At 44.8% G+C, this 22,405-nt stretch overlaps 1 protein-coding gene across 1 annotated transcript in view; it reads left to right on the top strand.

Moving 5' to 3' along the window:
• Positions 1-22,405, top strand: part of STAG2 (stromal antigen 2) — a 583,303-nt gene that overhangs the window by 298,791 nt on the left and 262,107 nt on the right. Inside the window, 1 exon segment of the mRNA XM_030209778.1 lies at positions 21,464-21,556. Coding sequence (XP_030065638.1) covers positions 21,464-21,556 — 93 coding nt within the window.

Genomic DNA, 22,405 nt, shown 5'->3' with positions numbered 1-22,405 from the left:
ATTGTAATAATCCTGTAAGAGTCATTTTCGCAAAGAGCACATCCTGCTCACATTTTGCCCACGCAGGGGCCATCATTTGCTGGACTACAACATCTTGAACTAGCTTATCAACTATATACACTTTCCACAACACATGTTATCAAAATAGTCCCATAAACATTATCCTTTCCCCAGACAGACCGTGCGCCCATAGCATACACCATCACCTCTCCCGCCCCACCAACCACATCCAACCCCTGCTCAACTTGAGAATGCCCCCTGAATCTTTGGGACACTCTCTCTCTCCCCCTCCCCACTTCCCCCTCCCACTCTCCCCAAATCCACCTACCATCCTAAAATGCATGTCAGTCGCTGTTGTAATTGAGCCCATCAGCCTTTATGTCGCAGTACCCCCTTCCTGCGGTATGCCGTTAGGTGCTACATTTGTATTAACTGACCCAATTTGTACTTCCAGTCACCCAATGTTGGGGAGTCTGCCCTCTTCCAATGCTGTGCTGTGTGGCACTTAGCTGCTGCCAACCCCCAGCACAGCCATTTACGCTCCTACCAAGAATCCCTCTCATTTTGTAAGCCCAAGAGGCACACTAAAGGACTGCACACCAAAGATGATCCAATCAACTTTACCAACACCTTCATAACATCCTGCCAAAAGGGCACCACCCTGGGACATGTCCACCATATATGTAAAAATGATCCCAATTGAAAGTTACACATCCAGCATAGACCCGAGGTACCTGGGTACATCCGCTGCAGCTTTTCCGGTGTGTAATACCATCTAGTGAGAACTTTATATGCATTTTCCTCCACCAAAACACACACCGAAGCTTTCTGAACCTCCCCACAAATAGCTTCCCACTCCTGATCAGAAAAACTGCAATTTAAATCTGCTTCCCAAGCCCCCTGAAAGCTAAATGGTCGGGGATCCCATCCCCGAAAAAAATTTATATATCACTGATATAGGTCTGGGCACCCTCCTCAATAAAAGCCACAGGTTTTCCAGACTTTCCATCTCTTGAGGGTTCTTCCCCCCTCCAACCTAATGTCCCCACAAAATGTTATACCTACAAATAAGAAAACATATCCCCCCCCAGGCAGGCCATACCTGGAGCGCAGCGTCTCAAAACTCTCCACTCTACCCCCCTGCAGCACAGCTCGGAAACTCAATATTCACACCTGTTCCCACTGCACAAATATAACGTTTCCTTTCCCCGCCCCAAATTTCGGTTCCCATCGCAAGGGTGCAAGTGTAGATACCCTATCCGTCTGTCCCCATTTCCTCCGCACTTCTCCCCACAATACCACCAGATGTCTCACGGATTTTGTATCCCAGCTAAAATCACTACCGTGCCTTCGGTAGTCCACAAATAGGAACTCAGTGGCCTATGAGGGCTATACGACAGCTCCACCTGGCTAGCTGGCTTTATTTTCCCCCTCTCCCAATCCAGAATCATCCGCAGTTGAGCAGCATAGTAATACCACTCAATATTGGACACCACTCTGCCGCCTCTCTCAGGAGCCCCCCACAATACATGTCCCACCAAACGGGGATGTCTGCCCTCCCAAATAAACTGTGACCAAAAACCCCTGCAGTTGTTTAAGTGTCCGTCTCGGAACCGCCACTTGTAGTGCCTGAAACAAAAATAACCTAGGCAGCACATTCATCTTCACTACTGCCATGCGCTCCCACCAAGAAAGCCACAATCCTTTCCATTGGGATAGCTCCACCTGAATTTGGTCTATGATCTTCCCATAATTGAGATTATACACCCTTCCCAGATCCTTGGGAATCTGAATCCCCAAATACCGAATATGATGCTTTGCCCATTTGAAAGCATACAGTGCTCTCAATCTAATCTCCTCCATGTGGGTTCAAGAAATTCCCAACAACTCACTTTTATCCATATTAACCTTTAAACCAGCATATCTTTCAAACTCCCTAAGGATCTCCAACACCATAGGTAGCATCTGCTCAGGATCCACCACATAAAGTAGCACATCATCAGCAAACAAAGCAGTACGATGTTCCATCCCCCCAACCGTAATACCCCAAATATCTGGGTGCTGACGTATCATTTCTGCCAAAGGCTGTATGTACAAAGCGAACAGGAGAGGCGACAAAGCACATCCCTGTCTAGTCCCTCTACCAATGGGGAAAAAAGATGTACATCCCCCATTAATATTAATGCATTCCTTCAGAGGCGCATAGAGGGCCTCTAGCCAAGCACCAAAATTCTCTCCACAGCCCATCCGATTCAGGACTTCTCGTAAAACCCCCCAACTGACCCTATCAAAGGCCTTTTCTGCATCTATAGCCAAGCTGTGTTAGACCGGGATCTCTGCACCTCTCATATTAAATGGAGAGTGCGCCTTATGTTATCACCAACTTGTCGCTTGGGGATAAACCCAGATTGATCTACATGAATCAATTTTGGCAGTACCCTTGCCAACTTGTTAGCCAGGATCTTGGCCACTATCTTTGCATCCACATTCAAGAGTGAAATAGGCCTATAGGAACCACAAACAGTGGGGTCTTTCCCCGGCTTAGGCAGGACTGTTACCCCCGCCTCAGACATGGATGCCGGGAGCCCTCCAAAACTCCATTACCCACTCGCACCAATAGATCTCCAAGCTCTTCCACAAAGCACTTATAAAACCTTGCCGTTTACCCATCTAATCCCGGTGCCTTTCCATTAGGGAGCCGTTTTATTACTCCCTGTACCTCCCCTATTCTAATAGGTTCCCCAAGTTGAGCTCTTTCAGACTCATCCAATCGGTGTAATGGAACCCGGTCCAAATAGCAAGCTATATCTGCAGCCGATGTACCCGCAGAAGCACTATATAAATCTTGATATTTCACATAACATAGTATCTAAATCAGTATAGTGCCATCCTCCGCTATCATCTTTATTCTTTTGCATAAGGGAGCACCCTCTCCTCGCACGTAAATAATGGGCCAACATTGCACTGGATTTATTGGCAAACTCAAAACACTGCTGTTTTAATTTAGTTCTCATAAAATCCACGTCCGCCATCTGCAATTGTGCTATTTCCCCTCTCACTTGCTCAAGGTCTTCCCATATCTGCGGCGTAGGGTGTTTTTTATGCAACTTTTCTAAGCTTGCTAACCTTATATGCAAAGTCAGCGAGTATTGCCCTCTTTCCCTTTTCTTGCGCGCCCCTATTTAATCAAGACACACCCCTCAACACTACCCTCAACGCATCCTATAGCACCCCATCAGTCACTTCCCCATTATCATTAAAGCGACGGAATTCTTGAATATTAAGCTTAATATGTTCCCGCACTTTCTCATCTTCCAGCAGTGACTCATTAAGTCTCCAGACTCCCTGCCGCCTGTTTAGACCCAGCCCCGTTAATTTATTCCACATTGGTGCATGATCCGCAACACAAATGGTCTCTATCTCGGCCGCCTCCACCATATGCCATCCATTGCGGTGCACCCATAACCCATCTTTATGGGAATAGGTCTGCGCTGCATGTGAGTAAAATGTATAGTTCCGCTGCACCCCATGTAACAACCTCCAACAATCCACCACTTCCAGCCCTTTCATAAATTGCAGCTTTGCCTTCCGCCCAGGACCACTTTGCTGCCCCCCTCCTGCAGAATGGTCCAATCTTGCATCGGGGGCAATATTAAAATCCCCCCCCCTACCACCACCTGCCCTCCAACAAATTCCAAAAGCTCTTCCTTTAATGTGCGATAGAATTTTTTCTGCCCCACGTTTGGAGCATAAATATTGATCAGTGTCAGCTCCTTCCCCTGCAACCACCCTCTAAGGGCCACACACCTCCCACTAGTATCCTGAAATACCTTTTGAATTGCAAACCCACAAGTTTGTCATATCAAAATTGCCATGCCCCCCATCCTCTTTGGCCCTTTTCCCTGATGAACCACTACTTCCTGAAAAGGCCTACGACGCAACATATGAGTATCTCTCGGTCTTAAATGTATTTCCTGCAAGAACGTCACATTCCACTTTAACCTACTCAACTCCTTAAATACTCTACTGTGCGTCCTCGGATTATTGAGCCCGTTTACATTCCATGTACCCACCAATAAGGACTCTCCCCTACCGTTCCCCGCCCCCCCCCTCTTCCCCAGACCCAATCCCCTCCCCCTGCTCCAAACCCAATCCCCTCTGCTTCAACATATCCCCACCCCCTCCCCCATCCTCCCTGTCTCTCCCTCTTGCCGATCTGTCTCCCATTAGATCAGCCATCCCACGAGGAACAAACGCATGCACCCGGGGTTAGATCTCTCAAAAGCTAACCCCTAACCCTCCCCCCACACTACACTCCCCCACATCTGCTACTCTCATTCAGCCTTTGCACGCCTACCAAATCTCCCTCTACCCGACCTACCCCAGATCCACATAATTGCATTCCCAACACCCCTTCAATCACATTCTCTCAGCTCACTCCTCTGTCGTCCCACAAACTCACATAATCCCCACTCTCATCAGGGTGCCATTTCCTCCCTTCCCTCTCCCCCCCCCCCCCCCCCTACATATAGCACCCCCAAAATTGGTTGCTTATCTTTAAAAAGTGCTCAATGAATCAATCAGTCATGCACTGTTCTGCTTTCCTTCAGGAAGCCTGCTTGTCAGATTTCTTTCCCCGATCCACCACCGTCTGCCATGCTGAATCCGCTCTGGGTTCCTTGGCTGTCTCCAGTAACTCCTGTTGACCTGGAACACCACTACACCCCAAAGACCGTAGGGTAGACCATGCTTCATCTGGGGTCTTCACTCTGCGAGACTTCCCATCCACCGTTAGCCACATTGCAAATGGAAAAAGCCACCTATAGCGAATCCCCTTTGACCGCATGAATATCGTGACTTCTCGGAAGGAGCGACACTTCTGCAAAGTAGTCCATGCCAGATCTTATAACACTCCAACCTTATAGTTTTTCCAAAGAATCTCTTTTTGCTGCCTCGCTTTAGTCAGGATCTTCTCCTTCATGGGAAAATCCGCAAAGCACACTACAATGTCTCTCGGATTCTCGCTGCGGGCCAGCCACTCTATGCGCTCTTTGGATGCGGAGGTCCGGTAGTTGCCCACAGTCCTCTGGATTCAATATGTACCTCCCGAATCACTACTTCACAGTTGCTAAATATGTCCAAGTCTGGGATGCCTTTAAATCTCAAATTATTTCTGCGCGACCTATTCTCCAGGTCTTCCACCTGCTCCTTAAATTGTTGCAATTCCACCGCATCGGTATCCACTACTTTATGGAGTTTCCCCATGTCCTGCTGAAGAGTCACCATCTCCTCTTCCACCTCTCCGACACGTGCACCCAGATTGCGGAGTTCAGCCCTGATTTCTCTCAGGGTGGTCTGTACATCCTTTCGGACCCCCGCCATATCGGCCATCAGGTCTTGGAACCAGCACACTACATCCGCCTTAGTAATCTCGCCGGCTTCCTCTGAGCCTGCAGCAACCTGCTTCTCCTCAACTGCCGCTGGGGCCGCCACCATCTTTACCTTGCTCCGCTCTGGCCCTGCCACAACCGCCGGCGATTTCCTGCTTTGCTGTGGCGCGAAACGGAATTGTTCCAACCCCTTCTTTGGCAGCATAACTCCGGGACCTCTCCCCCACAATCCACGCCTCAAGGTGCTGCTGAATTCAATGAGTTTTGCTCGCATTCATTAAATCCCCGACGGAGCTCCACGTTCAAGCAGCCATCCTGGTCCATGATGTCCCTCTCTGCTGTCCCATCCATTAGTCCACCTTGGTATAAATGTGCCATCTTCATCCCTAATGGAAGTTATCTGGGACTGGGTTGTCTTTTTTTCTTGAGCTGATGAGCCAAAAGCCTACCTACTTCATTCCCTTCCACAAAATAAACTTAGCTAGTTTTGTCTCATTGTGGACTTTCTCAGCCCACAGATCAAGAAGTTGCTCCCTTAGCTTTTTAAGTTGGAACTGAATTCTTGGTGTAGGAGTGTGAAACAAGCTTCTGGTTATAAATTGAAATGTCTTTACGTAACTGAAAATCTTGCTGGTCTTTCCTTTTCTTTTGTCTAGTAGCCCATTTTATACGTTGACCCCCCGATAAAAGCTTTAAATCCATATCACAATAATCCTTCAGGAGTATGTGGGGAGCCATTTAAGGCAAAATATTTTTGGATTAAGCTGTCTGTGTCTTCAACGGCCTCAGCCTCTTCCAAAATACTCTCCTTAAGCCTCCAAAATTGAAGCTTATTGTCTAGAATACCCAGTTTATAGGTATATAATATAAAATATTAGCTGTGCAAGCAGACCACTAGAAAGCAGGCAGTATTTTATGTCCGATTTCTGCTGCCTTCTGGTCTTGTCACCCAGCGCCTGGTTTCCAGAGGTGACTGGGGCAGTCAGACTCAGCTGTGGGTACTTTTTCAGCCTCTTTTGGCGCCTCATTTTGCAAGGGCCTATGAGGTGATTTATGTCAGCACAACTCCGGGAGACCTGTGGTCAGGTTACCTCTTCGTTGGTGATGCCTGATGCTGTTTCCGTGGTGTGTGGTATTTTTTCAGCTGTTTGCCTCGGATTTGTTGTTCTGACCCTGCTTGGTTTAGGGTGCATGGTGTCTTTTCTGCGTGGGGGTGGGTGGATCTTTGTGCTGATCGAAAAGCAGGATAGCTTCTAGAGGTGTCTGGCGGGCCCTCTTCCCCCAGTGCTGATGTGTTTCTTTCTACTTTGGCCATTAGAGGGACCTGCACCATTTCAGAGCGGGAGCGCTGCACCTACTAGTTTTGTGTTCTCATCTGCCTACAGCCCCAATAGCTTCAGTGGTATTATCTTTAGTCACTGTGCCTGAGGGTCATGGGTTCAATTCTTGGTGAATCTGATAATAACACTACTGCTGTGTTATCCAGTTCAGGGAGGAAGATTTTTCAGCCATGGTTCCTGTATCTGCTATGCTTTGGGAACTGCATTGTCCTACGGTGGGCTTCGTTAGTGACAGCAGTCTCCGCCAGTTAGCTGCTGGTGGGGGTTCCTGCTTTTTCTCCTGGTTCCACAGTTGGTCCTCTGCATTCAGGGAGCTGGCGTTCCATGTGGGGATGATGCTCAGGGGTTCCTTCTCTTTGGTGGAGGAGCTTCCTTTTGATTCCTTGCACGCCATTTCTGGTGGCTGCACTGCTTTTCAGTCTCAGCATTTTGACGAGGCGTTTTCTCTGGAGTCCACTTTGTTACTGTTGGCGCCATGTTTCTGGATGCAGTGTACCATCTGGTGGTTTGCCTGACGCTGGGGCACTTTGCTCGAGTATTGCTGGTATCCCTTGTAGAATGGGCACTTGTGTTGTCTTCTGGGGGGATTTCTTCCAGTGCAGTTTATTCTGCACCGTAGCTGGCTTGCAATCTGAGGTTTTCAGGTTCCAGGCGGGTTTAGACATTGAATTACACTCATGGATTCTACCTTATTTCGAATGAGGCATGTTTTCCTCCCTCTCCCATGCTTCTTGTCTTGTCGAACAGTTTGTTGCAGGGCTGGGGCAGCTCACACTACGCTCCTATGCTTATAGGATAGCGGTGTTGGTTTCTCCAGCAATTTTGCTCTCTGGGGTTGAGGCTGCTCTGACCAACACATTTGCATGCCAGCTTGCAGCCACCATGGTACCGGAAGCACTGGGAGGCATTTATTTCCTTTTCTTCTCTTCGTAGTATGGACAACCAGTGAAATTTTGGATCTACTTCTTTATTGGATGACTGGCTTTGTGGTTACTGCACCCAGCTCAGAGTGCACACAGAGTTCCAGTGGTGGCTGGTTTGACTTTCACTCCACGATAGTTCCAACCTCCTCATATGCCATTTTGCTCTTCCTTTTGATCACACTAGTTAGGTCCTCTGTGTAGCTAGACCAATACGTGCTAGTGCAATTCCACATCAGCCAATTCTGGGTGCTCCCAGTGAGTTGTTAGCTCTGGCCTAGACATTGGACAGCCAGCAGCCAGGAGAAGGGGGGGGGGGGGTGGCAGCTAAGTAATATTTTAATTTCCTGTCCTTTGAGGTTTAATTGGGATTAGAGCAGCTCTAGGGCCTTTGGTTACAGGCCTAGGAACCTTCAAGTCTCGGCTTTTGCCAGAGGGCAAGCTTATTTTTCTTAGTCTTGATCTCGTGTTAGGTTTTGCAAGTGCTGGGGTTTTCAACCAGGCAGAGCTACCTTTCTGGGTTCCTGCTTCTGCACACTCATACATTCTTCCTGCTGATGGAAAGCAATCGACTTTGTTTCCAACTCTACCAACACATCTCACTGCTCGCTCTCATGGGGTCTCGGTTCACTCCTCGGCTTTATTTATAGTAGGGCTCTTCTTTTGGTTCCAAGAGAAGTGCATCATCTTCCTTCAGTCCTATATGTCTTGGACATACTGGAGCAGGGTGATGGACTGGACTTCTTCCATTTTGCGGTAGGTTTCTTGGCCTCTCCAAGTAAGCTCCAGTCCACTTGTCAAACAGTTAAGCCACTTGGCAGACACCAGTTCGTAGGCACTGTGGAAACTGTCTCCCATTTGTGTTTAGAGAACGGGAAGTTCTGTCGTTTTCATGATACTTCCAAAGATGGGACTTTCTTCCCCAGGTTTTGGGCATCACACAGTTAAGAGTGGTCACTGTTATGCGAAGAGTCTAGGGGGGAGGAGCAAGATGGCGTCCTAGCTGTGCTCACGGAAGCTCTCGAATTGTTTGCGGGTAATTCTTAAGACTTTTTCCTCGATTTCCACTATGCCCCATACTAAAAGAAAGGGGATGACAAAAGTGCAACCGCCAATTGCACTAACGTCGTCCCCAAACCAGCAGACGTTAGACCGCTTCGTGAGAAGCTTACCGCTCGACACCGGTTCGGCGATCCCTGCGTTGGCCGACAACAAAGGAGCGACGTCGGCCAGGGGCCTAGATGTTACCCTATCGCCACCGACGCTGAATCCGCCTCCTTGTCCTGCAGGAACCAGAGTGGAGTTAGGGGATCAAGCGGGAACCGATGTGGTCGATGACTTGTCCCTTTCTGGCGGTTTCTCCCCTGGAACAGCGGTTGAGAATACACTGGAGCTGGAAATGCCCCAGGAGGTGACAATGGAAGCTGTTTGGATGGCGCTTCAAAGACTGACTATTGAGGTGGCTAAATCTACAAGAGAAGTTTCCACGATTGCAAGTAAGTTGACTTTAATGTCAGAATCCCATGAGGAAGTTAAAAGAGAATCTGCTATTCAATTTGCCACAGTAAAAGAAGAAATAAAAATGGTTGTCAACTGTTGATTCTCTTGTGAAGGATAAAGTTTTCACTGCTTGTAAAATAGAGCAGATAGAAAATCACAATCGACGCCTCATGCTTAGAATGTTGAATTTTCCTATTTCACCAGCTTTGACTCCCCGAGACTTTTTCAAAAAATATTTGCAGGAGATTTTGAAGTTTTCTCCAGCGGATATTCCACCTTGTAATAAGGTTTATTATTTACCTAAAGTGCAAAAGCAAGGAGAAGTACCTCAACCCCCTGCAATAGATATTCAGAACTTAACAGCACTACTGGAAGACTCAATGATAGAAATAACTTCAAGAGGGACCCTTATAATATCTATGGTTTTTGAACAAGATTTAAATATGATATGAAAATGTACTTTAAACATTCGTCAGCCCTGTTTTGTGGGCAGAAAATATGGGTCTACCCTGACGTTACTAAGATAATACAGCAGAGGCGAAAGCAATTTCTTGCATTGAGAGATGAAGTGAAAGCGTTGGGTGCAATATTTACCTTGGCATATCCATGCAAATGTATAATTCGTATGTCTGGCATTAAATACGTTTTTTTTGAGCCATCTCAGTTAAAGGTTTTTTTGGACGCTAAAAATCCATCCAGCTGAATAGGAAGAACGATTGATATCAGCAAGTAAGAATTAAGAGAAAGTAAAATCAGGACTATGCCAATTTATGCTAAGAAATTTTTTTTTTCCTTCTCTTTTAGAGTAATAATTCTCCTTAAATTAGTTTGGAGACTCCCCCCTTATTTTATGGTGGTCTAAGGAAGAGAGATAAGATAAATAAGTTTGACATGTATGTTTAAATGGAATATATACTTTTTTTTTTCCTTTTTTCCCTCAACTCTCTGTATTGCCTTACAAACTTGATTTGTTTGTATTATAATTAAAATCAATAAATATAAAAAAAAAAAAAAAGAAAAGTCACTGTTCTCCTGTTACAATGGGAACTTTACAGTCTGTCATTTCTGATCCCACAGTCGGAGTTTCTGGCCTCCCTGCATATCAGGCAGCATGCATTTTTGTGCCCTTTGGCCTCCGCACATGAGGTTTCTGGGTTTAGAGTCCTTGGTGCTTGTTGTTATTTTATGGCTATACCATCTGGCCTTTCTTCATCTCCAGCAATATTTATTTCAGCAACATGGGAGTAATGGCACCCTTCCTTTACCAATCTCAGTTGCAGGGGCATTCATTCTTCCCCGACTGGCTGCTTGGTGGCTCTTCCTTTCCGGTGAAACTGCAGGTTTCCTGTAAGAGGGTTACACTGCTTTGATCTTTCAGATGGATATGCACTTTCCCCAAGGGTCAGTGGTGTCCGGTGCTGATCTAGGAGTCTCTGTGGAAGATAGTCCACATTGGTTTAGTGCAGTCTTTCTGCTTGTTGCTCTTTGGCAAAGGGTTCTTTCCCGAGTATGGATTTCCTTTTTATCCTTTGTTGTGGGGACTGGGAGTAGGCTCATCTTTTGGTCACTATAGGTTTCTGCTGGACCGTGCTTCTATGGGTTGGATTCTCATTTACCTCACTTCTGAGGATCCTTATCATGGGTTTGTATCCATATTTTGGACCTTTAAAAGAGCACTCAGCCTAGTCTGGTGGGTTTGGTGCCACCTTCCTCGGTCAGTTCAGGACTGTTTGCTCTCAGAGGGTGTCTGTCTGCACTGCGTGCGCTAATAAGGCATGCCTTAGTTGGGGGTGTCTGATTTCGGTTTCCTTCGAAAGTCCGACAGCCACCCTACATCTTTGCTGGATGTCAAGTCAGGATTGGTTTTGACTGTGGGGTCCCTATATGTATTCCGACGTTGGCTTAGCTGAAGTCATTTGCAATCACACCCGTCACTTTGGGGATTGCGTCACTGAGCAGTGGGTGCAGCTTCGAAGAGCAGCTGGTTGTGCTTTTTAGGACCCTCAAGTTGCTTGTTAGGGATTTGATGATGTGACTGGATGATCAAGGGGTCTTGAGACTCAGCGTCTTCCTGAGGGTTAGTCTCCTGGGTCTCTCTGAGCGTGTCCAGCTCCCATTTTTATTTGATCGTTCCTGCCGCAGTTGGTCAACCTGGTTTTGTCTGATGCAGGCTTCAATCTAGGTGGGGTTTCAGGCCTCCAGGCTTTGTCCTTCGAGATCCTATAGGTTTTCCTGTAGGAGTAGCAGTTCAGCCAGTTCCGGAATTTCTAGGGTATTGTGGTTTGTGACCACGTTTGCTCATGGAGTCCAGGAGACTATCTTGATCCTTTATTTCCTAATAGGGGATCCTCTTCTGGGCATTCTGGTTGAGCCATCGCAACTCCTAGGTGGGAGCTCTTCTGTTCTTTAACTTATCTAGGGCGACAACATGATGTTCCTTGTGTACCTTGTTCGGGCGGGCCTGTTTGGGTGGATCTGCTCAGTCGGATGCATCGTTTGGAGTTTCAGTGGTTTTTTTTAAAGAAGTTTCTTGTTCCCACCCTAATTCAGGACTGCTTTGCTACATTCCACAAGTATCTGGATTCATCTGCTCTTGACGTTAAGGAATGTAAAATTATATCTTACCTTATAATTTTCTTTCCTTTAGTCGTAGCAGATGAATCTAGAGACCCACCCTGTTTTTCCAGCGGTTTCTATCAGTTAATTCTCTCTATTGAGCCATGTTGTTGTAGTTGTCCGTTTTTGATGGACTGTTGTCATTGGTTTACATGCTGGCAGTTCTTGGTTTATCACGTTTCCCTGTGGGGAAGGAGAAATGTTATAAAGTCTGTTTCCTTCTTTGTTATGAGATATAGTGACTGGCCAGGGAGCATGCCATCCCATGACAGTTCAACGCACTATATCTGCACCTTCTGGTAAATGGCACAACCCACAAGTATCTGGATTCATCTGCTGCGACTAAAGGATAGAAAATTATCAGGTAAGACATAACTTTACATTGTGGATTAGTTATTGATGAGCATCTGCTGTGGTGTTTTTGGCTTTTTTTGGAAAATGCTTCTGCTTCTATGAATTACTATTTGTTTTAGATACATTAGATGGCTCTCCCATTACTTGTGCAGTAGGAGGATCAGTCGCCTATAATAGGTAACAGGCAATTCTTGGGTGATAACAAAGACCTGGATAACATTGCTGATTTTCATGACAGATTGACTTAGGATACATTGTTATATATTTTGAAGTTGAAAAGATGATATCCATTAGATCAGCATCAGTAATACTCAGTTGAAGCTCCTAGTGGTAAATTTTGAGAATCGGGTCTCTGTCTTAGGGCTTTGAGATAATTTTGCTGCGTTCACCCTTATCTGGATGAGCCCTACCAAAAAGCATTACTTTACATACTAATAGCACACTGAATTGACCATTGTAACATTATGTACGCTAGACTTCCATTTTATCTTATAAAACATGTAAACTGTACAAAATGTGGCAATAAGAACTTGGTCTTGCTAGGAAACATGATCATATCACTCCTGATGCAGTATCGTTTGACTAACCATACAATATCAATTCAGTATGAAATGCTTACATTGGCCATAAGGTATTTTATATAATTGTCCTCACTTTCTTATTTTCTGTAGTTTAGCATATACTCCAAAGAGTACTTCATTATGTGATGGTGGCTTATATCCCCTACAACATGCTCATTTAGATTCAGCCTGTCAGTGGTCATTTTTTTTGTGCTGTACCATTACTCTGGAATTTTATGGCCTTACGTTTACACACAGTCATCTTTCTGTAAAGTCAGAGCAGCTTTAAAAACGTATCTTTTCTGCAGGATAGTAATGGCTAGAAAAAGCCTCAGTAGATGACCATGTGGCAGATCAGCACTGCCTTTTCTACATAAGCACATAAGTATTGCCATACTGGGACAGACCAAAGGTCCATCAAGCCTAGCATCCTGTTTCCAACAGTGGCCAATCCAGGTCACAAATACGTAGCAAGGTCCCCAAAAAAGTACAAAACATCTTATGCTGCTTATCCCAGAAATATTTTCCCCAAGTCCAATTTAATAATGGACTTTATCTTTAAGAAGCCGTCCAAACCTTTTTTAAACTCTGCAAAGCTAACCACCTTTACCACATTTTCTGGCAACAAATTCTAGAGTTGAATTACATGTTGAGTGAATAAAAATTTTCTCTGATTCATTTTAAATTTACTATTATTATTATTATTAACATTTGTATAGCGCTACCAGACGCACGCAGCGCTGAACACTTGACCTAGAGAGACAGTCCCTGCTCAATAGAGCTTACAGTCTAAAAATAATACAGACAGACAAGACAATTAAGGGTGAGGGAAGTACTGGGTGAGAAGGAACAAGGGCAGGCAATTGAGTAGTAGCTAGGAGCCAAAAGCAGTGGTGAAAAGGTGGGTTTTCAGCATAGATTTGAAAACAGGTAGAGACGGAGCTAGATGTACAGGCTCAGGAAGTCTATTCCAGGCATAAGGTGCCACGAGGGAAAAGGGACGAAGCCTGGAGTTAACGGTGGAGGAGAAGGGGGACGACAAGAGAGATTTGGCCAGTGAGGGGAGTTCACGGGGAGGGATGTAGGGAGAGATGAGAGTGGAAAGGTAATGGGGAGCTGCAGAATGGATGCATTTAAAGGTCAGTAAGAGAAGTTTGAATTGTTTGCGGAAGCGGACAGGGAGCCAGTGAAGTGACTTGAGGAGTGGGCTAGTGTGGGTATAACGATTTTGGCGGAAAATAAGTTGTGCTGCAGAATTTTGGACAGACTGGAGAGGAGAGAGATGGCTGAGAGGAAGACCAGTGAGAAGTAAATTGCAGTAATCCAAACGAGAGGTGACAAGGGTTTGGATAAGGGTTCTGGTAGCGTATTCAGAAAGGAAGGGGCAGATTTTGCTAATGTTATAGATAAAGAAACAACAGGTTTTGGCGATCTGCTGAATATGCGCAGAGAAGAAGAGAGAGGAATCAAAGATAACTCCAAGGTTACGAGCTGAGGAGACAGGGAGGATATGGGAGCCATTAACAGAGATAGAGAATGGGGGAAGAGGGGAGGTGGATTTAGGGGGAAAAATGAGAAGTTCAGTTTTAGTCATGTTTAGCTTCAGATGGCGTTGAGACATCCAAGAAGCAATGTCAGACAAGCAGGATGACATTTTGTCCTGGATTACGGTTGAGATTTCAGGGGTGGAGATGTAGATCTGAGAGTCATCTGCGTAAAGATGGTTTTGAAAGCCATGAGATGAAATCAGGGTACCAAGGGAAGAGGTATAGATTGAGAAAAGGAGGGGTCCAAGGACAGAACCTTGGGGGACACCAACTGAAAGCGGGATGGAAGTTGAAGAGGAACCGCCAGAGTGAACACTAAAAGTGCGAAGTGAGAGGTAAGAGAAGAACCAGGAAAGAACAGGGCCCTGGAATCCAATCGAGGATAGCGTATCAAGGAGTATTGTGTGGTCAACAGTGTCGAAAGCAGCAGATAGGTCAAGTAGGATAAGGATAGAATAGAGACCTCTGGATTTAGCCAGCAGCAGGTCATTAGAGACTTTGGTAAGTGCAGTTTCAGTAGAGTGAAGAGGGCGGAAACCAGAATAGGTTGAGAAGAAAGGAAGTCAAGACAGCGCGTTCAAGTAATTTGGAGAGAAAAGGAAGAAGGGAGATGGGGCAATAGTTGGAGGGACAGGTAGGGTCAAGTGAGGGTTTTTTTTAAGGAGTGGAGTGACGACAGTATGTTTGAAGGCCATAGGAACAGTTGCAGTGGAGAGTGAGAGATTAAGGATGTGACAGATGACAGGGATGATAGTAGGAGAGATAGTGCTAAGTAGATGAGTGGGGATGGGATCAGATGAGCAGGTAGTACACTTAGAGGAGGAAAGAAGAAGGGCAGTTTCCTTAGTAGAAACTTCAGAGAAGGAGGAAAAAGAAGGAGAAGAAGGAGAGTAGGGGGGTGCGGATTAAGGGGGAGAGAGGTGGGGAGGGTTTGGATGAAAATTCAAGGTTAATCTTAACGGATTTTATCGTGGAAGTGCTCAGCTAGGGTCTGAGGAGAAAGAGAAGGGGGAATTGGGGATGGAGGCACTTTGAGAAGAGAGTTCAGTGTGACGAAGAGAAGTCGAGGGTTAGAGCCAAGGGAATTTGTCAATTGGGTGAAGTAATCTTGTTTGGCCTGCGAAAGGGCAGACTTGAAGGAGTTAAGCATGAATTTGAAATGAATGAAGTCGGCAAGGGTGCGGGATTTAAGCCAAGAACGTTCTGCAGAGCGGGCACAGGAACGAAAGTAGCGGATTTTATAGGTTAGCCAAGGCTGGGGTTTGGTATGCCTAGTAGGACTGGTCATGGGAGAGGCAAGAGTGTCCAGAGCAGAGGAGAGAATAGTATCATAGGAAGAAACGGCTTCATTGACAGATTTAGATAGAGTGGTGGAAGAGAAAAGGTTAGAGACACAAGAGGACAGAGTAAGGGGGTCATTAGCTTGAAGATTCCTAGATGTGGGGGTTGAGATTGGGTGGGACTGGGGAGGAGGGTGCTTAAGTGAGAAGGTTAATAGGTGATGGTCAGAGAGGGGGAGAGTTGAACAGAAGCTGGAGGGAAAGCAGTTGGAGGAGAGGATAAGTTTGAGACAGTGAACATTTTGGTGGGTAGGTGCAGCGGAACATAGCTGAAGATTGAATGAGGACTTTAAGGCAAGGAATTGGGAAGCATAAGGGTTAGAGAAATCATCAACGTGGATGTTAGTCACCAAGGATGATGGAAGGGGATGTAGGTTCAAGAAAGAAGGAAAGCCAGGCGTCAAAGTCAGTGAGGAAGGATGAAAGAGCCTTGTCAGGGGGTCGATAAATGACTGCCAGTCGGAGAGGCAGAGGAGTGAAAAGGCGGATGGACTTCAAAGGACAAAAAGCAGTGAGACGGGGGCGGAAGAAGAGGTTGGAATTTGCAGGAGGGAGAGAGTAGCAATCCAACGCCACCGCTGCGGCCGGCAGGGCGAGGGGTATGAGAAAAAAGATAGCCACCATGGCAAAGGGCTGCAACAGAAGTAGAGTCATCAGGGGAGAGCCAAGTTTCAGTTAAGGCAAATAGATGGAGGGAACGAGAAATGAAGAAAGTGAATGTAGGGAAGTTTATTGCAGATGGAGCGGGCATTCCATAGGGCGCAAGAGAAGGGTAAGGAAGAAGGGGGAAGAAGAGGAATAGAGATGAGATTAGAGACGTCATGATGTGGTTTGCATAAGTAGGAAGAAGGCAGAAGAGGAGGGCCAGGATTGGAATTGATGTCACCAGCTGAGAGTAAGAGAAGGAGTAAAAGAGAGCTGAGGAGAGTAGGGGAGTGTGGTCACGAAGGCGTCGAATGCGAGAGGTACTCAGGTAGAATGGGGAAGGCACAATGGAGGGAAGAAAGAGATGAAGATTAAAAGCTGAGAAGGAGGAAGGGGTAAAAGTGAAGGTGAGGTGATGAAATCAATGGATGGGCAGTGAGTTCCTGTAATTGACAGTGGTGGGGGGTGAGGGAAAAAGGAAGGGATAGGGCTAGGAAGAGAATGTGTAAAGGGGCCATGAAAATGTCTGATGAACAGATGATGTAGGCTGGATCAGAGGGTGCAGGCAGGAACAGATGATGTAGGCTGGATCAGAGGGTGCAGGCAGGAACAGATGATGTAGGCTGGATCAGAGGGCACAGGCAGGAACAGAAGATGTAGGCTGGATCAGAGGTCCCATTCCCTCCCCCTCCCCTCCTAGTTCCAAGGCCCCCTTCCATCCATCCCTCCCAGCTCCAAGGCCCCCCTCTTTTTGAGACCTCCCATGTCCAGCATTTCCCCTGCCCTCCCTCCCCCCCCGAGGTCGCCGCCCCCGCCCCCCCCTCTCCACCCGATCCGGGCCCTCTCCTCTCCATTAAATGTACAGCGCCTCACCTCCGAAGCCGCAGCAGGCAGATCTCCCGTTGGCCTTCCTTTCCTGCCTGTGTCCCGCCGTCGTGTGATGTAACGTCGACGAGGGCGGGACACAGGCAGGGAAGGAAGGCTGATGGGAGCTGATCTGCCTGCTTTGGTTTCGGTGCTGTAAGTTAAATGGAGAAGAGAGGGCCCGGCCCGGGTGGAGGGGGGGCGGCGGCGGCAACCTCGGGGGGGGGGGGGGGGGGGGGGAGCGGTAGCGACCTCGGCGATTCCCTCCCTCCCCTTCTGTGTGGTGCACTCCTTAGCGCAGTTTCCCTCTCTGTTCTGTCATCATGTCTTGACGCGGGGGTGGGACAGAGAGGGACGTCTCTACTGCGCATTTGCAGGAGGTGAGTCGGTCACTTGCCGTTTATATGTTTGATATTCTTTTAATAGAAGTGGCCTTTTTTGTCTGTTTAATTTTAGAAAGTTCTGTTATATTCTCAGTCTAATAAACCATAACCATAGCCCAGAAATCAAACTCTATTTCCACTTCGCTTAAACTCAGTAAGATATTTGCTCTTTCCATAGTGTATTTAATTAATCATTTCACGGGGGGAGTAATTTTGAATTCAAACAAGAAATTACCCCCATTTTGAAAAAAGATATAGTAACTCTTATTCTGATTTTCATCCTGTTTCTAATCTGTTACTGTCTAAAGTATTTGAGAGGGTAGTGCCGACACAGCTATTCATGTTTGTTAAAAATAAATAAATAAATCAGGTATTACATTCATCTGAATCAGGATACCAGCAATATCATAGTACTGAAACTGTTTTACTGTCTATATTGGACGGCATACAGGTTCTGGCTGATAAAGGCTATGATGTTTCTTGGGTTCAGTTAAACTAAAATATTGCTTTACATTATTCACCATAATTTGTTACGTTTGTTTATTTGGCACTTGTTATACCGTCATTCAAATGAAGACAATCAAAGCAGTTTACATAGCTAAAATGAAAAATTAAAAGGAACTACAAATCTTTAATAGAAAAGAGAATTAAATATAGTCATTCTGCTGCTAATGTGGCCCCGAGAGTCAGTCTAATTTGGGAAGTCCTGAGTAAATGATTTTTTTTAGTCCTGCTCTAAATCTAAATTTAGAAGGTTCAGCTCAAAGGAGAATTCTAGAGAAGTATTTTGGAGCATTTAAAGCAGAAGAGATGCCAGAGTAATGGTTCAGTAATCTATTCTTGATATGACAATGCATATAGAAGTGAGGCACATGCAGAATTGTTGAAGTAACAGCGGACAGAGCAAATAAGGCAAAGTGCAGAGAAGCTGGATTTAATCATGTGACCAATTTGAGTTTCAAAAGAGCTGGTAGTTTAGGTAAATTCCAAGATGTTGGAAAGAATCAACAAAATTATTTGGACTATTCTAAATGGTGGAAGAAACTGAGGGTCGGATAGGGCATCTAGTTGTTTTGCAGATGGATTCTGAGTCCTGCTAAGATACAAGCAAAATACCATCAGCATATAAACATGAGTGTATTGAGTGCTGTTGAATGAGAGAAGTAAGTGGACTAAGAAAAATATTCAATAACTGGTGTGTGGGGGGGGGGGGGGGGGGGGTGAGGATGGAACCTTGTAGGACTCCACATGGTTTGAGTATAGAGTAGATTGTGGTGAAGGTAACAGAACCGAAAAAGTGAGATCTGAGAGAAAAGAGATAAAACATCTCTAAGATGTGTACCAGAAAATCCAATGCTGTGAAGTCTAGTCAGCAAAATCACATGATCAAGATCAAATGCAGCTGTGAGATCCAAAGAAGCTACAAGCATGGCTTGGCCACTTTCAGAAACACTGTGAAAATTAATAGATGTAACAGGAGTCTCTGTATTGTGCCTGAGCCTGAAACCTGACTGGTAGGAATGTAAATTGTTAGATAATTCATTGTGTAGCAACAGCTGAGTGAAGACCACCTTTTCAAGGATCTTTGCAATGAAGAGAAGATTTTAAATTCATCTGTAATTTGCAGGGGACAATGGATGATATTTAGTTATCTAGTACCAGCCTGACAATAGCAATTTTTAATTGGGGAGGAACTATAGCGGTATTTAGACTGGTATTAACAATGGACAGCAACAGTGGGAAACAGGGATTAGCTTCAAAGATCTAAACAGGTTTTCATGCTGTTTGTTAGGGTGAGTTCAAGGCATTAGAGCTATTCTCTCTCTCTCTCTCTCTCTCTCTCTCTCTCCTTTCAAGGCTTTAAAAAAAGGGAGTTTCACAGGGATCACTTTATTTTGGATTAATTTACTGCCTAGTTGAAGAAATTCATCCAATGCAGTATACAGCAAGTATAACTTGGATACTAGCAAAAACCACAATAGTAAAATACTCAAATGTCAGTACTTGTTATAGCATAATATGCTACTTAAAATGTCAGTACATTGCACATTGAAACATTTAATAGACAGCAAAGGGGAGAAGCTTAATTCCTACTTAATGCTATTAGCTAAGATTTTAGAGAACTATGCTCCTGAATTTCATTTTTTTGCAATTGGTATTCCGTTCCTAGTTTGTACAAAGGATGTTCTGCAGAAGGTTATGTTAAAATTTAATAAAACATTAAGGATGATCTAGAATTGGCTGCACAAACTTTTAAATTTGGTCAACGGTTATATGGATATTCAGAAAGAAGAATCCACTGATGATCCATCCTCTGTTGCAAGGCCTTTCTTTATGAATTTGCAATGAAATAATGAATCTGGGATTTCACTGGGGTACTGATCTGTCAATATCTCCACAGATTGGTGCTGTAGTGTGCTTTTGTTTTTTACCAGTTTTACATGATTCATTAATTAAATCCATTATTCTAGCAAGTTTGATGAAAGCAATCCATGCAGCTGTCATAAGCCAGCCGTTCTACTGTAATTCATTATATAAAAGATTGACAAAAACAGTATGAAATATAACTTATTCAAAATACGGTAGCTAGGTTAACTGATAAGAGATTTGATTGTATTATACCCATAGTAACTTGAATTGGCTACTGTAGTTTCACTTAAAATACTGGGGTTCATAAGGCATTGTATAGATATATTCTTTCTTATTCACTGTTTCCTTTTAGCAGCTTTTTGTGTCATTTGCCACCTGTACGACAAATTTGATTGTCAGCCAGCAGCGGCGTGTTCATCTTTGCTAGTCCAGTTATATAGAATGTCCTTCCTACTGGCTTGTGCTGCTTGAGTTATGTAACATTTTAATTGAAGATATTGAAAAAAGTGTATTGCCTTGAAGTTTTTTTATAATTTGATACTTTATTTTATTGTGTACTACTTTTATTATATTGTGAACCACTTTAATAAGTTAGATTTGCAAAGCAGTATATAAAATTAATCGTATCACAGCCCATTGATGATCTTTCAAAAATAACAACCATTAGGTGCTGCTCAGCAGGTTGCAGTGCACATGGATTCAGGCATTACAAGAGTCAGAAATGGAACAGTGGGGAGGAGGAAGAAAAGCAAACTTGTGCCGAGTGTCTCTCCCCCCCCCCTTCCCCCCCTAAAGAAAATCAGTTCTGTCTACTCCATTATATTCCATTCATAAGTGGAAGAAGCCATTGATACTTTGAAGTCCAGTGTCTGGAAGTGAATTTAAAACTATTAGTATTTCTCTGAAAGTTTTGTGGTTGGCCCACAAATTTAAATAACGTACTGGATTTATTTATTGAAGTAACGGGCCTACACTGAGATGAAGAAATTAAAGAAATAAACCTGAATAGGTACTTGAAAAGAAACTGAATCTTTCATTGACTCATGTACCATAGCTTTGAGACTGAAGTCACTGGCTTTAAATTTGTGTCACCCTAGAACATGATTCAGCTACGTGGGTCTGTTCACCTAACATTTGCTGGAGACAAAGAAATACTAGAGTGTTCTGACTGCACAGGACTCACTGTAGTGCTGTCATAAAACCAGTGGTTCTCTGTCTCCATCTTTTGGTAGGGGAGCATACACCTAGGTATTTGGGCTGTTCTGGCAGGACTGAAGAAAAGGAAATTAGCAGGTAAGACCATTTATTTCCTTTGTTTTTAAGAGAGGAAACTTAACTATCTTTTAGTAACTGTTCTTTTGAGATAACTTGTGAGTGAGGTTGTATCATATTGTTCATCCACCTCCACAAATTTAGGATTTTGTCATTATCTCTCTTCCTTGTTATAAACTCAGGCATTTGATTTCCAAGTGCTGTAGTGGTGCTATTGGTATGAGAGCTTTGAAAAAGTTTAAAAGTGTGTGACAATATTTGTTGGCATACAAGAGGTCACAGGACTTGGCCATACTATGGCTATTTATATGTTAGGAAACAGTTATGTAAGTTATAATCTGCTATTTCTTTGCAAATTCTAGGTTCTGACGGCAAAAGAAAAAAAAGCACAGTTGGACGATAGAACACGTATTACTGAACTCTTTGCAGTAGCACTTCCTCAGTTATTAGCCAAGGTAATTAGACTTCCATATGCATTGTTTTGGTTTACTGTCTGGTGTTTAATATTAAATCAGCCACACATATGGGTGATGGAGCAAGATTAGGCTACATGCTCAGAGCATAGAAAAGCTTTTTGGGCATGTGCAAGTGCTCCTTTGTGTGTGTTGGTAGCTCCTCCACTCAAACGTACTTCTCCTCTTCTTTTGCTTGCTCGCTCTCTCTAAAAACAAAAAAGAAAAAGAGAACAAACCGGAACCTTGCTGCAGCAGTCAACAGTTTTGCCTGGGAAGGTCCTGACAGCCTTCAGAGTGAAAGTCGCCGCTTTTGTTGCTGACTTTTCTCTCAGTGCCGGCAGGAGCACAGTGCTGACTGGCAGAGTCACAGTTCTTGTGGGAGCCAGCATTTGAGCACCACCTCTGGCTTAAAGTGCTCTACATGAGATGAGAGGGCACAGTTTCCAATTTTGTGTCTCATGGAGGTCCCTGAGACCACTGAATTTGGGTGTTGAATGTTTGGAGAGGCCTCCCCCTGGACCCACTGAATTTGGGTACTAAATGTTTGGGGAGGCCTCTTCCCTCCACTGCTCCTCAGATTGTGGTGGGAATGGCAGCCTTTTTGTTGGAGGACTGAATTCAGCTCAGTGCAGTATAATGCATCTGTTTCTGTTATGCAGCTACCTGCAGTTTGGTTCATTGTGGTCTACAATAAATTAGAACAGCAACTACTGACCAGTAGCATCCATCCCGTTGTCAATCAAACTGATGGAAAGCATGGTGGCCAAACAACTGACAGAGTACATAAACAAATTCTCAATATTACATGAAGCACAATCAGGTTTTTGTCCTTCACACAGCACAGAAACA

This window comes from Microcaecilia unicolor, chromosome 7 (genome assembly GCF_901765095.1).
Source record: "Microcaecilia unicolor chromosome 7, aMicUni1.1, whole genome shotgun sequence".
Taxonomy (NCBI): Eukaryota; Metazoa; Chordata; class Amphibia; order Gymnophiona; family Siphonopidae; genus Microcaecilia; species Microcaecilia unicolor.
Note: the sequence above shows the minus strand (reverse complement) of the source record. Positions and strands in the feature narration are given on the sequence as shown.